At 40.2% G+C, this 19244-nt stretch overlaps 2 protein-coding genes across 2 annotated transcripts; both read left to right on the top strand.

Moving 5' to 3' along the window:
* The first annotated feature begins 752 nt into the window (after positions 1-752).
* On the top strand, positions 753-3904 carry LOC139730094 (heat shock 70 kDa protein IV-like). The gene is made up of 2 exons (XM_071641001.1): positions 753-940; positions 2158-3904. The coding sequence occupies exons 1-2, from the start codon at positions 753-755 to the stop codon at positions 3902-3904; spliced, it is 1935 nt and encodes a 644-aa protein (XP_071497102.1).
* Positions 3905-10880: 6976 nt separating this feature from the next.
* LOC139730101 (heat shock 70 kDa protein IV-like) lies at positions 10881-15020 on the top strand. The gene is made up of 2 exons (XM_071641008.1): positions 10881-11068; positions 13556-15020. The coding sequence occupies exons 1-2, from the start codon at positions 10881-10883 to the stop codon at positions 15018-15020; spliced, it is 1653 nt and encodes a 550-aa protein (XP_071497109.1).
* The last annotated feature ends 4224 nt before the right edge of the window (positions 15021-19244 follow it).

The raw sequence follows: 19244 nt of genomic DNA, 5'->3' as shown, positions 1-19244 counted from the left end.
TGTCGATGAATTCCAGTTAATATCTACTTGGTGTAAACCTATGTCGTTATAAGAGAGGGGAAGTGTGTGTGTGTGTGTGTGTGTGTGTGTGTGTGTGTGTAAAAGAGACGGAGAGAGAGGGGGAGTGAAACTAATGTCCTTTGTGTTGTGTGCATACCTTTGTCTACAATAGATTCGCAGAGAATAAAAGAAAGAATGGGGATTTCATCGTTGTCGAACGTTCTTTCATCCTTGAATTTAATGGAGCGTTGATAAATTAAATCCCCTTTTTATCAGTTAGAGGTATTTTGCAAGGACCTCCTAAATATCTACTGGTGCATGTGATAAGAAAAAAAATCGAACAAATAAACAAACAGACAAACACTACAGGAAATTAAAGTAGTTAAAGTACTCAATGACACGAAAAATGTGGAAAGGGGGAAATTAAGAAAGGCAATTGCTCCAATGAGAAGGTAGAATTTATTGCAACGCAGACGCGCTTGCGCACTTCTATCCAGGATTAACGGGACTGCGGCCTGCAATCCTTATGATGCTATTCACAGCCAACACCCATCACCACCACGCAACTGCTCTTGAAGGGACTAGTCACAGAATTAAGATTGAGAACACCCGATAACTCTCTTATACTCAATTCATCTTTCAGTCTGCACGAGTTTGGTGATTTGTTTTCGCCTCATCTTCAAGAGGTCATTACTTAACCTTAGCCAGCACTATCTTGTCATTTACGCCTGTCTCTCAACATCGAAAGAAAAATGGCTCAGGGGAAAGCTCCAGCTATTGGAATCGACTTGGGAACGACCTACTCGTGTGTCGGTGTCTTCCAGAACGGTAAAGTCGAAATCATTGCCAACGACCAGGGAAACCGAACCACACCGAGCTATGTCGCCTTCACCGATACGGAGAGGCTCATCGGAGATGCCGCAAAGAACCAAGTTGCTATGTAAGTTTACCTGTTCAGATGCATTGACATTACTTGTTTTTATCTTTAGTGACATGTATTGCCCTAATCCCAAATATGTTCTGGTGACAAACAATCACTAGCTTTAGTTTGTTTTCCAGGTTCCGTGATATAACGCGGATACAAAATGACAGTTAATCAATTATAGTGACTAAATTCGAAGCTTTGATTCGAGGAATAGTTGTTGGCTTTCAACAAGAGAGAACTTAACGTCTGTCTTTCTCTGGTACAGAAAGGGATAAACAGCAATAATGAGTAAAATGAAATGATAAAAGAGGTGTATTACCAAACACACAAAAATAGTTTAATGGCCTTACTCGGAGAATTAAGCTTGTAATTTTTTCTGTGAGCTGAATTTCCAAAGAGTTGAAGGATAAAGTAATTGAGTTTGAGGAGATAAGTACCGGCAGGAACACAATGATGCCACTAACGCACAAATTCAGTATTTGATATTCTTAAAAAAAAAGCATTTGTCCTCTCATATGCAATCCTAAAAATCAAAGTAAAACAAGACAACAATGAAAATTAAAGTAAACACACAGACAATAAAAAATAAGGAATCAAATTGCAGATGACCTCTCGTGTTCACGTTACATGTCGCAGAAACACAAGATAATTAGTGCTCATAGCAGGTCTGTTTTTACAATTCGACCTCATGTACATTTTGAGAAATCCCTTTTGTCAAAAGTTTAACATGAGGAAGAGAGCAACAAATTTTTCATTTAATTTCAGCCATATTTTGTTTATAATCATAACATTTCTATAATCATACTACAGTGTGTGTGTGTGTGTGCGATTGATATTGTGTTTACGTACACACGCGATCACGTCAACAAAGTTCAGGGCCTCGTTTCATAAAACTTATTATCAGTGACAAGCTGTCATAGTTGTTATAAGCTACAGAAATCCTTGCATCTGATTGGCAAGGAGTAAATTTGTCATAAAAATGTGGCAATTGATGAAACAGGACTCTGGTTTGTCCATCAGACCGGAAAATTTGTAATGTTGTCTACGATTTTGTGCCAATCAAAGTTATGACAGTAACCAATTTTACCTACTCTTTCCCAATCTCTCAGATAGGTAGTAAAATTTAGATTCCATCATTTGTTGAAGAGACACGATGATATTCTCTGCAAGAATCATTCCTCATGATTTTATGAGTTCATGCCTTTTCGTTTTTCCCCCAAATTTTCATCTAGGAATCCGAGGAATACAATCTTCGATGCTAAACGATTGATCGGAAGACGATTCGCAGATGACGTGGTGCAATCGGACATGAAGCACTGGCCTTTTGCTGTGGTTGGCCGCGACGGCAAACCCATGTTGCAGGCAGAGTACATGGGAGAAACAAAGACCTTTGCCCCGGAAGAGATCAGCTCAATGGTCCTGACCAAAATGAAGGAAACAGCCGAGGCTTACCTGGGTCAAAAGGTCACCAATGCGGTCATCACCGTACCGGCTTACTTCAACGACGCTCAACGCCAGGCGACCAAGGACGCAGGGGTGATCGCAGGTCTGAACGTCATGCGCATCATCAACGAGCCAACAGCGGCGGCCCTGGCGTACGGGCTCGATAAAAAGGTGGACCAGGAACAAAACGTACTCATTTTCGATCTCGGAGGAGGAACATTTGATGTCTCCGTTCTTTCCATTGATGAAGGACTCTTTCAGGTGGAATCGACATCAGGGAATACTCATTTGGGTGGTGAGGACTTTGATAACCGGCTAGTCAATCATCTGGTAGACGAGTTTAAACGCAAGCAGAGGAAGGACATTAGATCAAACGTACGATCCCTTCGTCGTCTTCGGACCGCGGCTGAACGAGCGAAGAGGACTTTGTCGAGTAGCACACAGGCAAGCATCGAGGTGGATTCTCTGTTCGAAGGAATCGACTTCTACACCACCATCACCCGAGCCCGCTTCGAAGAATTATGCGGTAGTCTCTTTAAGTCATGCCTCGAGCCAGTTCAGAAAGCACTGGTGGACTCTAAACTGGACAAAAAGAAGATTGACTCTGTTGTTATGATAGGTGGATCCACCCGTATTCCGAAAGTGCAGAACCTTCTGAGGGATTACTTTGACGGCAAAGAACTGAACAAGTCCATCAATCCAGACGAAGCTGTGGCTTATGGTGCAGCAGTCCAGGCAGCCATCTTATCTGGTGATCAGAGCGAGGAAATCAAGGAGGTCCTGCTGGTTGACGTAACTCCTCTGTCTCTGGGCATTGAAACAGCTGGTGGCGTGATGACACCCCTCATCAAGAGAAATACTACTATTCCACACAAGGAAAGCCAGGTTTTCACTACGTACGCAGACAACCAGCCGGGTGTCCACATTCAGGTGTATGAGGGAGAGAGGGCCTTGACCAAGGACAACAACCGACTTGGACACTTCGAACTAGGCAATATTCCTCCTGCTCCAAGAGGGGTGCCACAGATTGAGGTGACCTTCGACGTCGACGCCAACGGCATCATGAACGTGACCGCCAAAGACAAGAGCACCGGTCGCAGCAACAAGATCACGATCACCAACGACGGCAGCCGACTCTCCAAGGAGGAAATCGACCGCATGGTCAGTGAGGCCGAAAAGTTCAAAGCTGAGGACGATCAGAATCGAGAGAGAATCGCCGCAAAACACCAAATCGAGGGTTACGCCCTTGACGTAAAGGCCGCCATCAACGACCAGTCTGCGGAGAGTGTCCTCACCGCAGACGACAAAGAGACCGTCCTCCAGGCAGCGAACGAAGCCATTCAGTGGGTGGACGCCAACAACCTGGCATCGAAGGAAGAATACGTGCATCAGTTTGAGGAGCTGCAGAAGAAATGCGTGCCAATTATGTCCAAGCTGCACGGTGGGGCTGCAAGGTCTCCAGGCTCCCAGGAGACGGGTCCACAGGCGGCCGGCTCTACCGGAAGCGGTGGTCCTACTATTGAAGAAGTGGACTAGACTTCCACATGACCAGGGCCGGCGGATCGTTTTCAGAAGTGCCACGCAGAAACACTATTACTCACTATTCATGCTCACTATTCAAGATCTCTATCTATTTCTTTTTAGTTCCACATACGTACTTCCGGGTTTAAAAAGTGTGGGGGTGGGGGAGACCCCCAAAGTGGTGACACCTTATGTATTCCTTTGTATGGTGCACAAAAAGTGCGGAACCCTCCTCGGTTCCGCCGGCCATGATGACGAGTGACGACTGAATCACATTTGCCTCCTCAGAGGTTCATTGCTCATCCATTCTTTCAGGACTAACCATATCAATGCAGTGCGTGTGTTTTGTTTCTATCAATGGCAAGTAAATCATAATACCTGATTAATTAGAAAAATTGGCCTACACGAAACAATAACTTTTCTTAATCTCCACTTTAAGCGCATTGGTTCCACAGCCATTATTGCGACGAGTTTCAAGCAGCAAGGATACTTAGTTTTTTGATATCTTGGGGACGGTTCTAGGAGTTATTTTCCATTTGGGTTTTTTGAATAGAGACTGTAGGTGATGTACTTGCTTTTGATTCACAGAAGGCAAAAGGACACAAAATTAGAATCTTGTTCATGAAACTATCTCAAGAATATACGTTTAATTCCATTTAATATTTGCTATTTCTCCCGAAAATGTATCGTATCTCCATCATTTTTTTTTTGTAGGATATTTTGCAGTCTTCATATCTTAGAGAAATGTATATTGTTAAGAAAGTGACTTATGGTGTATTGACAAGAAAAAATTTACGAAATTTGTTTGATGTATAAGTGCCAGCAAAATTTATGTTTCGTAACAGCCACTAACGGATTTTTTTTTTCTATTCATCGTACTAATGTCACGTAAATCTGACCTTTTTCACGAAATACACTATTTTTTTTTTGTATTTTGATGTTTCAAAATCCTTATGTGCATTCATATGTTTCATGATATGTTATGTTTATTTTTTATGCATATATTTTGTGGGGTAATTTTATGGTATGTTGTTTTAATGCTTTTTTATTACATCTACATTATGATTATGTCAGTTTATGTACAAATTGATAAATCATTCCCTTCCTTTTGCGTTTGACTCCATGTTTATTCAAAATAAAACTGTACATTCATACCCCACTAGACAAACCAATAAATTCCATTTACCACTGTCTAGGACGATTTTTGCAAAGTCTAGTTCTCCTTCGCTGGACCTAAATTTTGGAATTCCCTTGACAGCAGCATAAAACAATCTCTAAGTTTTAACACTTTTACTTTGAAATTAAAGAAAATGTCTATCAATTCTTATATCACTGGGGATTTGCATTTCGAAAGTTGCTAACTGATTTCATTGCTGTTAATGTCTTTACTTTGTTTAATCTATTTCATAACTGTTATATAAATTACTTATAGATAGTGCACTTCTTGGTAAGACCAAAGTCTCATGTGCCCTATCATTGACCCTTGAACTCTTCCTCCTTTGCCCTTTTCTCTCTCTTCCTCTGTCTTCCTGTCCCCTTCTGGCCTTTGACCTCCTATTTATTCTTTCCAGGCGTATATAAGAGAGCAGCTTTGTTTCTGTCTGTGTGTGCGTTTTGTGTGCGTATTCGTTTTATGTTCTGTTTCCCCGAGTTATGAGTGTCCCAGACCATTATTCCTCTGGTGTTCAGATGGCACCACTTAGGTATTTGATTATAGAATTACGGTGGCCCGGAATAACAACAGCAGCGTCAATAACAAAGCAAAAATATACTATTCTATTTTGTCTCTTTATTTCTGTGTTTCTTTTATTACGGCTGTGTTGCATAATTATATGACCTAAATTTTCTTGTCTCTTAGCATTTCACTAGGAATCAGGATTATAGATGCCGGCACATTAAACTTCAAAAAAAAAAAAAAATCATCCTCAAACTATTTCAGGAGAAGTTTCACTAAATGTAAATTGACTCGTTTGGATTACAGTGTAAGTGAATGCAGTGATATTATCAAAACACTTAAATGAAGCTTGAGGAAAATTATGAATTTTGAAAGCTTCGGTGCCGCCATCTCTGGGTGTGAAGACTACAACAGTTTGTGACGTCACTGCAGAACAATGATATAAAGAGAAATAAAAGAGATTCCTCAAAATTTCATCGTTAATGGAAAGTACACATTCCTTTTATTTGTTATTGAAACATATTTAAGGTAATGTTATTTCTCTTACTTTCTGACATAGGCAAGTCACTTATTGCTCTTTCTTGGTGCCGGAAATATGGAATTTTGCAGTAAGCAAACTTTACTCGTAATTAGACCTGAGAGGGGAAAAAGATCAAATGCGAGGGGAGGCTCCACAAGACCCAGGTGGTCATTTACACACACACACACACACACACACGCATATATATATATGTATATATATATATATATATATATATATATACATATATATATATGTATATATATATATATATATATATATATATATATATATATACATATGTATGTGTAAACCAACACACTGGAATTCTCAAAGTATAAAACGCACACGGACGAATTCCTCGAACATAAAATCTTGCAAGAGGGCAAAGAATCCAGGATACGGACCATCAGGAATTGAGCCTTTGTGTGAAATTCTTTGGAAGGACAAACAGGTTGGAAAGAAAAGAGGGCTTAGCATAAAAAAGCTATTATGGCAATTCGTCATTCAGTAGGATTAAGATTCTTGTCTCCTTCCCTTTTTTTCCTTGAGAGGGTCTTAGGTTTGCCGCCAAAGTCAGTGACGGATCCAGAGGGAGTGCACCGGGCGCGCGCGCCCCTCTTTATTTTTTGTTTAAAAGAAAACCAAAACAAACAAACAAACAAATAAATAATAACGTGTGTGTGTTGGGGGGGGGGGGGGGGTTGCCTGCGCCCCCTTTAATTTTGCAAAGGCGCCTCCCCTTTACGGAATTCCTGGATCCGCCCCTGAAAGTGGTTGTTGACTGTTAGCATCGACTCTTCGGGGCCATCCCATGAGCTTTTGACACTCACGATACGACCCCCGAGGTAGACATAGATTATTATTATGTCTATGGGTTATACACCCGCGAGTCATTTATGTACAACCCGTGAGATAGAAATTTGTCCAATACGACCAGTCTATTCTTCGTGGACGGTGCAGTACGTGGGTCTATATTTGACTTTACATCGAACGCGCAGGTCTTGTTGACACATTCACTGTCCAGCTTGAGGGCTATATATACCTAGACTTGTATGACTCGTGAGCTGCGCTGTATAGCTCATGAGCTGTATGACTCAGATCGTGTGTGTCTGGCTTAAGTATCCTGCTGGTGGGCTGTCTACTAATGACTCGTGAGCTGTACTTATATAGCACGTGTGCTGTAAGACTCGTCAGATTTATAAGTCGCGGACAGTATGACTCGTGGCAGTGTGACTCGTGGGTGTCTGGCTTAAAGGTATTATCCCACATTTGTAAACCTGCAGCAATTGGTCTCATAATTAGCATGGAGTTTGGGTATGATTGCAGTAACACCTGTGCAAAATTTCGTTCCAATTAGTCCATTACTTTCATAAAAATAAATGAAAATGCACCGTATGCATGCGTATAACGCTCGATAGCTCCGGTCCACGTACGTAATGCATGCCATACATGTGTAAGTTACATGTACGTAGCTAGCCCGCGCTCGTAATTCGATTTTGGGTCGGGTTGACCCGATTTGAAAATTGATTTTAAAACGATGATTTTCTCTCTTTTATCGAATGGTATAGACAAAGAGCAACAGGTGAGGTATGTTACTGTTATAACTTGTACTTGAAGTCGTATTGAACCTGTTTTATTATGCAGTTTTGATTTTCGTGGGTTTGCAAATGTGGGCTAATACCTTTAAACATCTAGCTCGTGGATGTCCACCATGAGGGATTACCTTTAATGGTCAACGTTGACAGTTAACAAAAACCTGTTACGATAGCGGGCAGCGGCAAATAATCCCACTCACCACCTGCCTCTTCGCGTCTAGCTACTAACTAATGAAGTTCCTTTAGAGCAGAGACTGGTAAGAATGACGTCATATTTACGTCTTTTTTTACTTTGTGTTAGAAATCATGTTGGCGCCACATGTTTACATCTTTAAGACGACAATTTGCATCAATTTGCAGACAAAAGTAAGTTTTGCATCATCCCTCTTGGATTTGCGTTGTCGGAAGATTAGCATCTCTCAAGTTGATCGATATTTCTGGTAATGAATGTGAAGGAGTGTAAGACATTTGTGGAGTTCAATCATCGTGGTTGTACAAAGAAATATTTTCAGAAGGTAAGGGGTTCAATATGTTCTTGAATTTCAAGAACATGTTCAATTACTATTATTTAGAAGAACATGGCAGGGAAGGGGCGCAGTGAGTTATACAGCAAATGGAGGGTGTGGGACGGGTTATTTCCTTTTCCATTTTTAGAATGGAAAATCAACGATATCGTGTACAGATTTAGTGCATTATAATGTGAAGGATTTTCAATCAATAAAGTAACAGAAGCATTAGTTGAATAAAGAGATAAACCCTCAAACAAATTGAAATATTAAAAAAAGTATTGAAAAAAAAACAATTGAAAACACATTGAAATATAATGATATGGTGCATACTTTAGGTGTAATATCTTGGATTTTCTTCAATCAAAATTGAAAGCCCTGCGTTGGTTAATTATCTCAAGTTGCAATAGAAAGTCTCTGGAAATGGATTGCGCTCATCGGCACTGACAAAAATTCTTTAAAGGGCAAGTCCATCTTCATATGCATATGGAATGAGTGAATACAGCAGTATATAGTAGAACACATCAATGAAAGTTTAGGGAAAATCGGATAATCCGTTCAAAAGTTATACATATTTAAAGTATCTGCACAATCACTGCTGGATGAGAAGACTATATACAGTGCATAATGTCACATGCGTACAACGATATATCATAATCAAATATAGAGTGCACATTTCCTCGACTCGTCGCTGACGTATGTTATGGGTAGTGTTATTCCACCTTGCCTTTTTGAAGAGGGAAGTCAAGTGTTTTTATTATGCGAGAAAAGTGAAAAAATCTCGTATTTTGTTATATTTTCTTTATATCGATGTACACATGTGACATCACAAGCTGCAGTAGTCTTCTCATCTAGCAGTGACTAAGCAGAAACTTCAGAAATTCATAACTTTGGAACGGATTGTCCGATTTTCTCTCAAACTCTTGGTGATGTGTTTTATCAATATTGCTGCATTCACTAATAATCCACATGGATTGTCTATGAAGGTGGCAAGGAAGTAAAAATCTAATACATTGATCCCCTAGTCAAAAGAGAGAAAAAAGGGGGCGATATCTTAAGGAGGGGTAGAACTAGTACTCCCCCTTGCCAAATTTGGGTCATACCGTCTCTCAGATATCACCCTCAACCATTCAATCAGAGGTCAGACCTCAACCATGCGGGAATAGAGGGGGGGGGGGTGATATCCCTATCAAGGTAATTTGTATATACGGAGGAGTTTGATCACTTCTTTTGGTACATTTAAAATCTGAAATATCACTCTTTTGTTGCATTATGGAGCATTGGGGACAAGTTTTCAGTTTCCCTGTTGTTCAAGCCGACCCTGCTCGCCAGCGAGTCCCCCCCCCCCCCCCCTCTTTCCTGGCTTGATCAAGCGGTTATCACATTTGAGTGATAACTGGGTGCTCTAACTCAGGAGAGTCACTGTGAGCTTGTATAGAACTGGGTTTATTTGCTGTGAAAAATTGCTCCTTTTCCACACACCAGCCATTTAAGGATAATCAAATTCAATTCAGGAGTGGGGGGGGGGGGGGGGGAAGGAATGGCCGTTAAGATTTTGCAGGTAAAACAACTCACCCATTTCACAAAGAAGCTTAGTCTGACCTCGTTCTGGTAGACCGGGTAAAAGAGTGGTGGTTCACAAAGGATGTTTTCGTAACTACACTTTCCGACTCGCTTTAAGCACAGACCTACGAGGCCACCACCATTCAGGGTGCAGCACCTTGATGCTTTGGTATTATATTAAGTCTGGCCGCCGTCGACGATAACTGGAGGTACTCGTCCCCTGATATTGGAAATGTGTGTACTAAATGATATACATGTATTTCCTAGGAATATATGTCATGGTGATACAGGAGTACAAGTCATATTCATGTACAATACAATGTAGATTCAAAGTACATAAGTACATGTATAAACAATCAAAGTTCGAAGTCCTTTTTTACTGAAAAATTTCTGTAACTTTTTGTTTATCACGATGGTACACTAATATGAAAATAAACATTATATAATATAAAAACTAAAAAAAGAATAAAATACTTTTATCAGTTTGTGGGTTAGCCGCACATCTTAAATTTCCATTGATCCGTTCTGCTATATAGTACTTCTGTTTTCTGAATCAACGCATTTGTTAGGAGGGAGAAGTCTACCCTAAAACCATGCTAACCTGAAAAGCCTCCTCTGTTTACGTTTCATTTTATTTATGAAGTTTTTATGTTTTAAGTTTTAATAGGTTGTATGAACTGCTTGTTGCTGGAAAGGTCAATTAAGAGTTATTGCCCTTTTTCCACCTTTTACGAGAGAGAAAGACAAAGATAGTTGGTATGCAGCGGCCTTTGTTGAAAACAAATGAATGCTCTTATAGGTGAGAAATGAAGGAACCGAATTAATGTAAACCCTCCCAACAGACGCAGTTGTGTGCACCCACCACTAGTCAGTACTTAATCTTTTGATTCGAATCCGAAGGTCATCAAGCCTTTGAAAAGATGGCCTCGAGACGGACGAATACTGCTCGCCATAAATTTGATATCGTCTCTGTCTATATTATGAATCGAGCCTGTCTCATGATCACAATGATCACGGTGTGTATTGCTATATGTTGCTGGCCTATCTCATCCAATTCTCAACAATCTTATTATTCCATCTGATTATCATCTTTATTTGAGCACATTTCCAGACAGCACGATAGGTGAAAATGACTCCGAGAAAAGCACCAGCTATCGGGATCGACCTGGGAACATCGTACACGAGGGTAGCTGTCTTTCGGGACGGGAAAGTCGAGGTAATTCCAGACGAGCAGGGAAACCGGAATATACCGAGTTACGTCGCCTTCACAGACATGGAACGGCTCATTGGAGATGCAGCAAAGAACCAAGCCTACAAGTAATCACTCTTTATCTCTCTGACTGTATTTATATACAATATATATGTATGTCTATATATATATATATATATATATATATATATATATATATATATTAAGAATTTGATAGCAAAATGAAGTGAACCCATTCTTCTAAATTGTTGGGTGATGCGACATTTTTTATGTTTGCCCTAGCGTGAAGATATTTCATGGCGCCAATATTGTCGCAGGAGCATATGTGAAGGAACCCTTAAGTTGAGACGTTTTCGATTAAAACTGCTCGAAAACGAAGGAAACAGTAAGAAAGTGAGGACTACTCTTTGAATCATAACTTTAAGAATGTTCCTTGTTATCTCACGATAAAATGGAAAGGTTTTATCATGATAATGGACATAAAATGTTTGAAAATTACGCTTAGCCCATTTTGCGACCAAACTGTTCATATTGTAGTTACGTAAATATATGTGTGTATACTGTACGTGGGAGTGTGTACATGTAAATACATGTGTCATGTATTTATGTATATATATATATATATATATATATACATATATATACATGTGTATGTGTGTGTGTATGTATATATACACGCCATCACGACATACATAATATTCCACAATGTATAAGTCGATATGTATGGAGCAGAACTCTCTGTATAGTGTGTGTGTGTGTGTGTGTGTGTGCCTTTCACTAGACTAGACTCTTTGAAAACCGACTTCACTCATTAATGTTCTCCTTCATGCTGATTAACAGTCACCAGACAATGAAGAGCCAAAATGGTCGTCTTCTAACGCTGCCCTGATCCTATTAATGTCTGATAAGTCCACATCTTGTTGAGATGGTTCTTCAGAATGGTATACAGCAGTACTGTCATGACACACCAGCAGGATCAGCGAGGATGGCGTAAAGATAATTGAAGATGTTGCATTCATCCTGATTTCGACGCCTATCTTGATTATGGGGTCCATTATCTCTCACTCTGAGATCTTAGCACAGTTCTTCCAGGATTGCTTCTTTATACATTGAAAGCACAGCTCATAACTTGTGCTTTTTTTTTTGCAAACGCTTTGTTACGTGTTGATGAAAGTAACACGATACACATGTGATCGGAATCCTGAACTTGTTCACGGCATTGTTTGACTTTTAATGCGTATCCGGGCAATTACCCCCAGAGGGCAATTACCCCCCCGGCTAAATACTGGTTAGTGGTAAGGTAAGAGTTAAGATTAGGGTTAGGGTTAGGTTTAGGGTTAGGAGTTTAGGTTAGGCATAGGATTAGGTTCAGGATTAGGATTAGGATTAGGGCCAGGAGAACGGTCCGGGGTAATTGCCCAGGGGGTAATTGCCCTAGACCCCTTTTAATGGCATGCCCATCTTGTGACAAGATGTGATTTGTCATCTGTGAATGAGATCACGCTTCAAAGTTTAATGACAATCCATGGATACTTCATTCGAGACGTTTGTTTGTTTGTTTGCTTGTTTATTTTATTGTTCCACATTCCACATTTCAAAAAATAAATCATAAACATAAAAAACACGAGTGAATTGTCAGATAAAGCTTTTAAGACAATTAAATACGTGAAATGATATGTGGAATATATATACAAAGAAGCATTGCTTGTAGGATGTAGATTCCCAGATGCTGATACGAAATTAATTCTTACTCATTGTTACTTCATATTTACATTTGACAGGAATGACAATTTATGAATTGGGGATATAAACATGTCGAAGAATAAAAAAAAAAAAAAAACAAAAGAAGACAAAGAAAACAATTTCCCCTGTAGAAAAATTCTAGGGTGTAGCGTGATCACTTGAGCGAGGTATAGTTCAGATAGTGTACAATAGAAGGAACACAAACTATGCACGAAGAAGGTCCAGAGGTATAAGAAATCGCGAACGACGCACATGTTAGATGCAATGACAGAAACACAAATGAACACAGAATGTCGAGGAGGATTGAAAAATAGCTATAAGTATGAATTCAGAAAAAAAAAAACCATATGTAATTTTATGCTTAAATGAATTAAGAGACTGAGAGAATTGAGAATTAAGAGACTATGGAGACTGAGATGATGTGCATGTGCCTCCTCCATTCTAGGAGAACCAATAAAATGTGGATTAATCTCGCAGTTGTGATGTTCCAAACCATTCCAATCAACTATTATCTTGAGCTAAAACAGTTTAGAAAGCGTGTGAGTGACAACATCTTGCATTACAGGTAATCTTTTGGAGACAGGGAACTTTCTGAACAAAATAGTATCACACCTTTTAGAAATCTATAAACTGGGGGAAATTTCAGGCTAATCGAAGGACATTGAATATGCAATTACCATAATATTTACGAAAACAAATACTGAAGATTAGAGATGTTGATAATAAGCTTATTACCTGATTGGTATACGAAAGATATGCAGCAATGGGTTCCCGCTAAGTACCTTAAAAGGACCACAATCAGTGTTACTATGACTATGAAGTTTAATTTTCTTCTTCTCTTTTCTGTGCAGAAATCCAAGAAACGCAATATTCGACGTCAAGCGTGCGATCGGAAGACGATTCAAGGAGGACGCGGTGATGGCGGGCAAGAAACACTGGCCATTCAATGTAGTTAACAGACAGGGCAAACCCGTGTTTCAAGTAGACCACATGGGACAGTCTATGATCTTTGCCCCGGAAGAGATTAGCGCCATGATCCTGACGAAGATGAAGGAGACAGCAGAAGTGTACCTGGGTCGCAAGGTTACCGAAGCCGTGATCACCGTACCGGCCCATTTCAACAACGCACAGCGTCAGGCCACAGTAGACGCCGGAGTGATTGCGGGGCTCAAGGTCCTGCGCATCATAAACGAGCCATCAGCGACAGCCCTGGCCTATGCACTTGATAACAAAGGAATCAATAGAAGGGTATTGATCTTCGATCTTGGAGGGGGCAAACTTGACATATCCATTATCTCCATAGAAGACGACAAAATTGAGGTCAACGCGACTATGGGGGATAGGCATCTGGGCGGTGAGGACTTCGACATCAGGCTCGTCAACTATCTAGTGAGGGAGTTCAGGTATGCCTACAAGAGGGATATCACCTACAACCAGTCTGCACTTTGCCGCCTTCGAACAGCAGCGGAGCATGCGAAGAGGACTCTGTCCAGCAGCTCCCAGGCAGACGTCAACGTGGAATCAGTTTTTAAAGAAATCAGCTTGAACGCCACCATCACCAGAGATGTACTGGACGATGAATGCTCTGATCTCTACCGAGGATGCATTGTATTACTGGATAAACTCTTTCTCGCGTCTGACTTTGAGAAAGAAGACATCGATTCGGTTGTATTGGTCGGGGGAGCGACCCGCATGGCAAAATTGCGGGAAACTATTTACAACTACTTCAATCAGAGAGAACTTGATATATCCCTCAATGAAGACGAAGGAGTGGTCTGCGGAGCAGCCATTCAGGCAGCGATCTTATCCGGTAACGGCAGCCGGGAGATTCGTAACGTCACCCTCACAGACGCAATCCCTCGGTCCATTCGTGTCGAAACTACCGGTGGCATGGTTTCACATTTGTTTGAGAGGAACATGGGCATACCGGCGAGCCTATCGCAATCTTTCCCGACTTGTTCACACAACCAGACTTTTTTTCACATCAGAGTGTTCGAGGGAGAACGGACCCTCGTTAGAAAGAACAACCTGCTCGGGTACTTTGAACTATCCGGCATCCCGCCTGCCCCTAAAGGGGTGCTGAAGATCGACGTCGTATTCTACATCGACGACAACGGGATTTTGCACGTGACTATTGGAGAGGAAGAATCCAATACCAAGGTCGAGGTCAGCGGCGACATGGGTCGACTTTCAAGGGGAAAACTCGACATCGTTGTCAAAGAATCTCAAGTAGAAAGGTTCCCAGCGACCGACGCTAATTCAAATGAATTCTCTCTCCTGCCATGCAGTGTCCGCGGTGTTCTTAACTTGACGTGACAATTACAAGACATGGTGAAGACATAGCTTTTTGGGAAAAATGAGAAACAGGTGATAAGGGTATATAATATTAGCAATTTTGTGTTTTATACTGGCCGTTTCCAAAGGTTCGGACCACAAAAGTTTTAGCATGTCTCATTCATACCGATGTGTATCATGTGTATGACCGTGTATATAAAATTAACCTTAGTGTCACTTGCTGATGAGGTTGACTGATTTCTACAACTTCAGTTCTCTACGTTTCATCCAAATTGAAGAATGTTCAACTAATTACGTAATATTAAGCGGTGAACATGGATCAATCATCTGTTATTCTTGGGGGCTTGACGGTGTAATGAAAAATCGCATTTCTGTATAAGCACAAGACAGTATAACAAAAATTGAATTTGTCATAATGATTATTTTCTCTCAAGTTAACTTTTTTTGTGTGGTTTGAAATCCCTGTTTTTGCGAGACCTGGCTGTAAATCAGACAACGCGTTAGAAGCGTGAGATAGACCCCTGAGGCAAGGGACTTGGTATGTCCGTACATGGATCAGGGTACGATAATATTTTCATTAAAAAAAACACAGTTCCATGACTAGTGTATATCTTTGCTGTGAGGAATTAAGATATTTCAGAACCAGCAATGAGCTGGCAAAGCCTGCAAATTACGCACAGCCACTGATCTGCCTGTAGATGAACCGAGGAAATAGTCACTGTTTGATGAGGAAGCATGCAAGGAATTTATTTCGCTCACCTTTCATAGAGATGGAGAAGAAGATTCTTCCATTTGATCCATCTGCTATTCATTGCATTGTACCAGGTAGGTGGGAAGAGATCACCTTCTTAGTATCCCTGGTTCGTTTTGGTTGAAGAATTTTCTACAGCTTCTCCACCGTCACTGATTCTTAAAGTGGCTATGCATTATATTTTTCGATTATCTTCAATTCCGTGGCCGATTAAACGCATTCAACCAGTTCTATTCACTAGTGACCTATCTCCGACATAAAGATAATTATCTGCTGAATTCCAGAGCTGCCAATTTAATGATTGTAAAAATGATTATCTCTTCAGTGATATCCGCCAAGAACTCAATGGCTTGTAGTGTATGATGCCAACAAGAGCGCCAGAACACTTTCATTTGTTTCCTGTTTTGTTTTATTTTGGTTGTTGTTGTAATTTTTTTTTTCTGGGGGGGGGGCAAAATTTCGACGGGGGCACATTACATGTGACGGTGTGAGGTCCTCGGCGAGGGAGCCAAGCGGGAAGAGGGTGTGGGATGGGGGACACCCCCACCAATCCCAAGCACTGCAATGGACTATGATTCTAACTTATAAGGGTGTGCATTTAATTTTATTTGACGGTGTAAGATCCTAGGTGAGGGAGGGGATGGGGTGGAGTGTAGGAGGTGTGGGAAGGACGATAACCCCCCCCCCCCCCCGTGGTATAGGGGCTTTTTCTAAAAACGTAGTATAAAAGTCGCCTTTATAGAGCATTTAAAATAATGTCTATGGAATTAAACATTGTAAAAAAATCACTGCGAAGGACTATGATTATAACTATATAATGTCACATTATGTGACGGTGTGAGATCCACCAAGTAGGGGGAGGGTTTGGGAAGGGGGATACCCCCCCCCCCCCCTCCCACGGTAGGGACTTTTTGTAAACACTGAGCATAATAGTCGCGTTTACAGAGCATTTAAAAGTAAATTTAAAGGGAATTAAACATAGTAAGAAATCACTGCAAAGGACTATGATCATAACTTATGAAAACTTTTTTTTACTATAAGTACGGGCAGAGCGAGCGAGCGATTTGGAATGTATACACTTTTACTGATCAACTGAATTCATATTTCGCTATTATTGACTCAGAATAACAGAAGTAACAATTGTCATTCAATAACCTTTCAGAAACTTGTTTAATTTTTTTTCCATTTATACACAATAGCGCGAACGACGCGAGCGAGAGCTCAGAATCATAGTAAAGTTTCGTTTCCCTGGACCGTATGTACACTACTGGGTGCCTCTAACAATAATTCATTATTAATGAGCCGAAACTGTTGGAAATGTTCGTGGTAAAGTTACTAAAGTGCTATTCGTTCACCACCTTGGGATTGGCCATAACCTCTACAATAATCTTAATGTGCGGATGAGCCGCTGGGTGCATTGCGTGCATAGGCTTAGTCATGCAGCGCCAGCATGTATTGGTGAGCCACTTTCACATTGCCATTTGGTTTAAGTCTGAAAATATGTATTCATCAAAAGCTTTACGCATTGTTCGCTCAATGAAAGATGTTCTTATATTGCCAAAAAAAAAAAACATAGAAAAAAAATGAAAGGGTTTACGCATACAGAGGGCACACTCGTCCAAGGACGTGAGGCTGTCATCTACACACTAAATTTACTTTTCATTATAAGTGAAACTGAAAGTGCAAGGTTAGAGGCTAAAATTTTGCATTTTCAGTTAGGAAATTGACAATTTATAGACAAGAAAAGTGCCTTTACTGTTCAGTTGGTCATTAAAATGATTGATTAATTGTAAGTTACAAAGGAGCACATGGGGGGGGGGGGGGGTTCAAGTGCCCCTCTGCTCCCCCGCTTCCGTATAGTCTAGTTCTGGACCGCGTTAAGCCGAGTGAGGGCGCGATCCCCCAAAAATAAGTGCTGCACCGAAGAAAAAGGGTCCATGGAGACTACTACGGTGCCCTGGATGCCAATGCTACTAGATGAGCAAGTCAATTAATGTCAGGACGATCTCATCGAAGGTATGAAGAGAAGTTGTTTAAATTCGGTAAGTCGACCCGTTTGGCCGAGAAGGAAAGAAGAAAAAAAAAATAAGGGAGGATTGGAGGGGTAGCAGGATTGTCTGTATAATAGCCAATATAATAGTCTGTGCCGCACATGATCAGTCAAAAAAGTTCATTGAATCATCCACCATGTCCATGTGTGGGCGCTCTGAACGTTCATTCTTTTTCGGCCCGCTGGTGACTAAAGTTGCATTGGTTTTATGAGGAGAGAGAGAGAAAAAAATCTTATAACTGCAAAGATCTTGGTGGTTGTGCCTTTGTGGTGCCCAAATACAATAATCATGTAGTGTACTTTGTTATTAGACTGGGCTTCACTAAAACTTGGTGAAACTTTGATGGGTGCGTTTTGTTATTGTTTTAATCTTGTTTTTGGTTATTACAATGCCACCTTTATACTTAGGCCTACACTTTGGTGTCGAGTCTATCATCCATGTTTCTTGATCGTTTCTTGCTTTGTAGATCAGTTCAAAATGGATACGAATGTAAACCACGGAAAATGTTTGTTATCATTGATATCAGTGTAAAATAGATGAGTACCGGGTAATCATAATGCTCATTCGCGTCTTTCTTAATTAAATACAATAATACATTATTGTCTATCTTATCACATGACTCTTAGCAAACTAAATGCAATTCGTTAGAACAGGATAGACCTATATACACCTACACATTCGTAGCTCGGCTGTGAATATTTTCTAGGTGAGATTGTTCATAGAAAAAAAATAATTGTATCTTCTTTGTTTCATTAACAACAGGATGATGACATTATAAGTAGGTCACGGGATTTTGGAGACAAAACGTTAACATGTTGTTTTGCAGAAACCGTTGGGAGGGTTGTATAGGTCTGTAGCATCATTACGTCAGCTAATTTGCATGAATTGTTTGCGTGTCGCATTATAATATCGATATTACTTATTGATTTCAAGTAAAATCAGTAAAGGACCTTTACTATGCGAGAAATCACATAAATATCTCATATTTTATGAACATGATCAATTTTGTGACTGAGTGTTGAGCCATTTTGTACTTCTTATTTTAAGCTTTTCATGTTGAACATAATGTTAGTGTGTATTGACATAACAGAGTCATTACCAACAATGTTATGCTGTAGTATATGTGTTATAACAGGAATATGATAATCCATATGAGGTCATTATAGGCATATGGTAGTTATATATATATATTTATATATATATATATATATATATATGCATATATATGTACTATTATATAAGTATATGAATTCAGAAGATGTATATGGAGAGAAAAACAAGCAAAGCTGACCTGTGAAGTCCCCCGTACGATAAAACAACAACAACAACAACAACAACAACAACAACAACAACAACAAAATAATAATAATGCCTCTGTGCCTCTAGTGCCCTGTTTATGACCCACCTTTTCCTCTCATCAATCTTTCCTTACAAGAGAGCCGC

This window comes from Diadema antillarum, unplaced genomic scaffold (genome assembly GCF_040938485.1).
Source record: "Diadema antillarum isolate AM-2024a unplaced genomic scaffold, OU_Dant_1.0 seq00000291_RagTag, whole genome shotgun sequence".
NCBI lineage: Eukaryota > Metazoa > Echinodermata > Echinoidea > Diadematoida > Diadematidae > Diadema > Diadema antillarum.
The sequence above is the reverse complement of the archived record's forward strand: the minus strand, read 5'-3'. Positions and strand labels throughout refer to the sequence as shown.

Coding starts and splice junctions, on each gene's coding strand:
- LOC139730101 (XM_071641008.1), top strand. CDS start 10,881: ATGACTCCGAGAAAAGCACCAGCTATCGGGATCGACCTGGGAACATCG. Junction 11,069..13,555: donor GCAAAGAACCAAGCCTACAA/GTAATCACTCTT, acceptor TTTTCTGTGCAG/AAATCCAAGAAACGCAATAT.
- LOC139730094 (XM_071641001.1), top strand. CDS start 753: ATGGCTCAGGGGAAAGCTCCAGCTATTGGAATCGACTTGGGAACGACC. Junction 941..2,157: donor GCAAAGAACCAAGTTGCTAT/GTAAGTTTACCT, acceptor ATTTTCATCTAG/GAATCCGAGGAATACAATCT.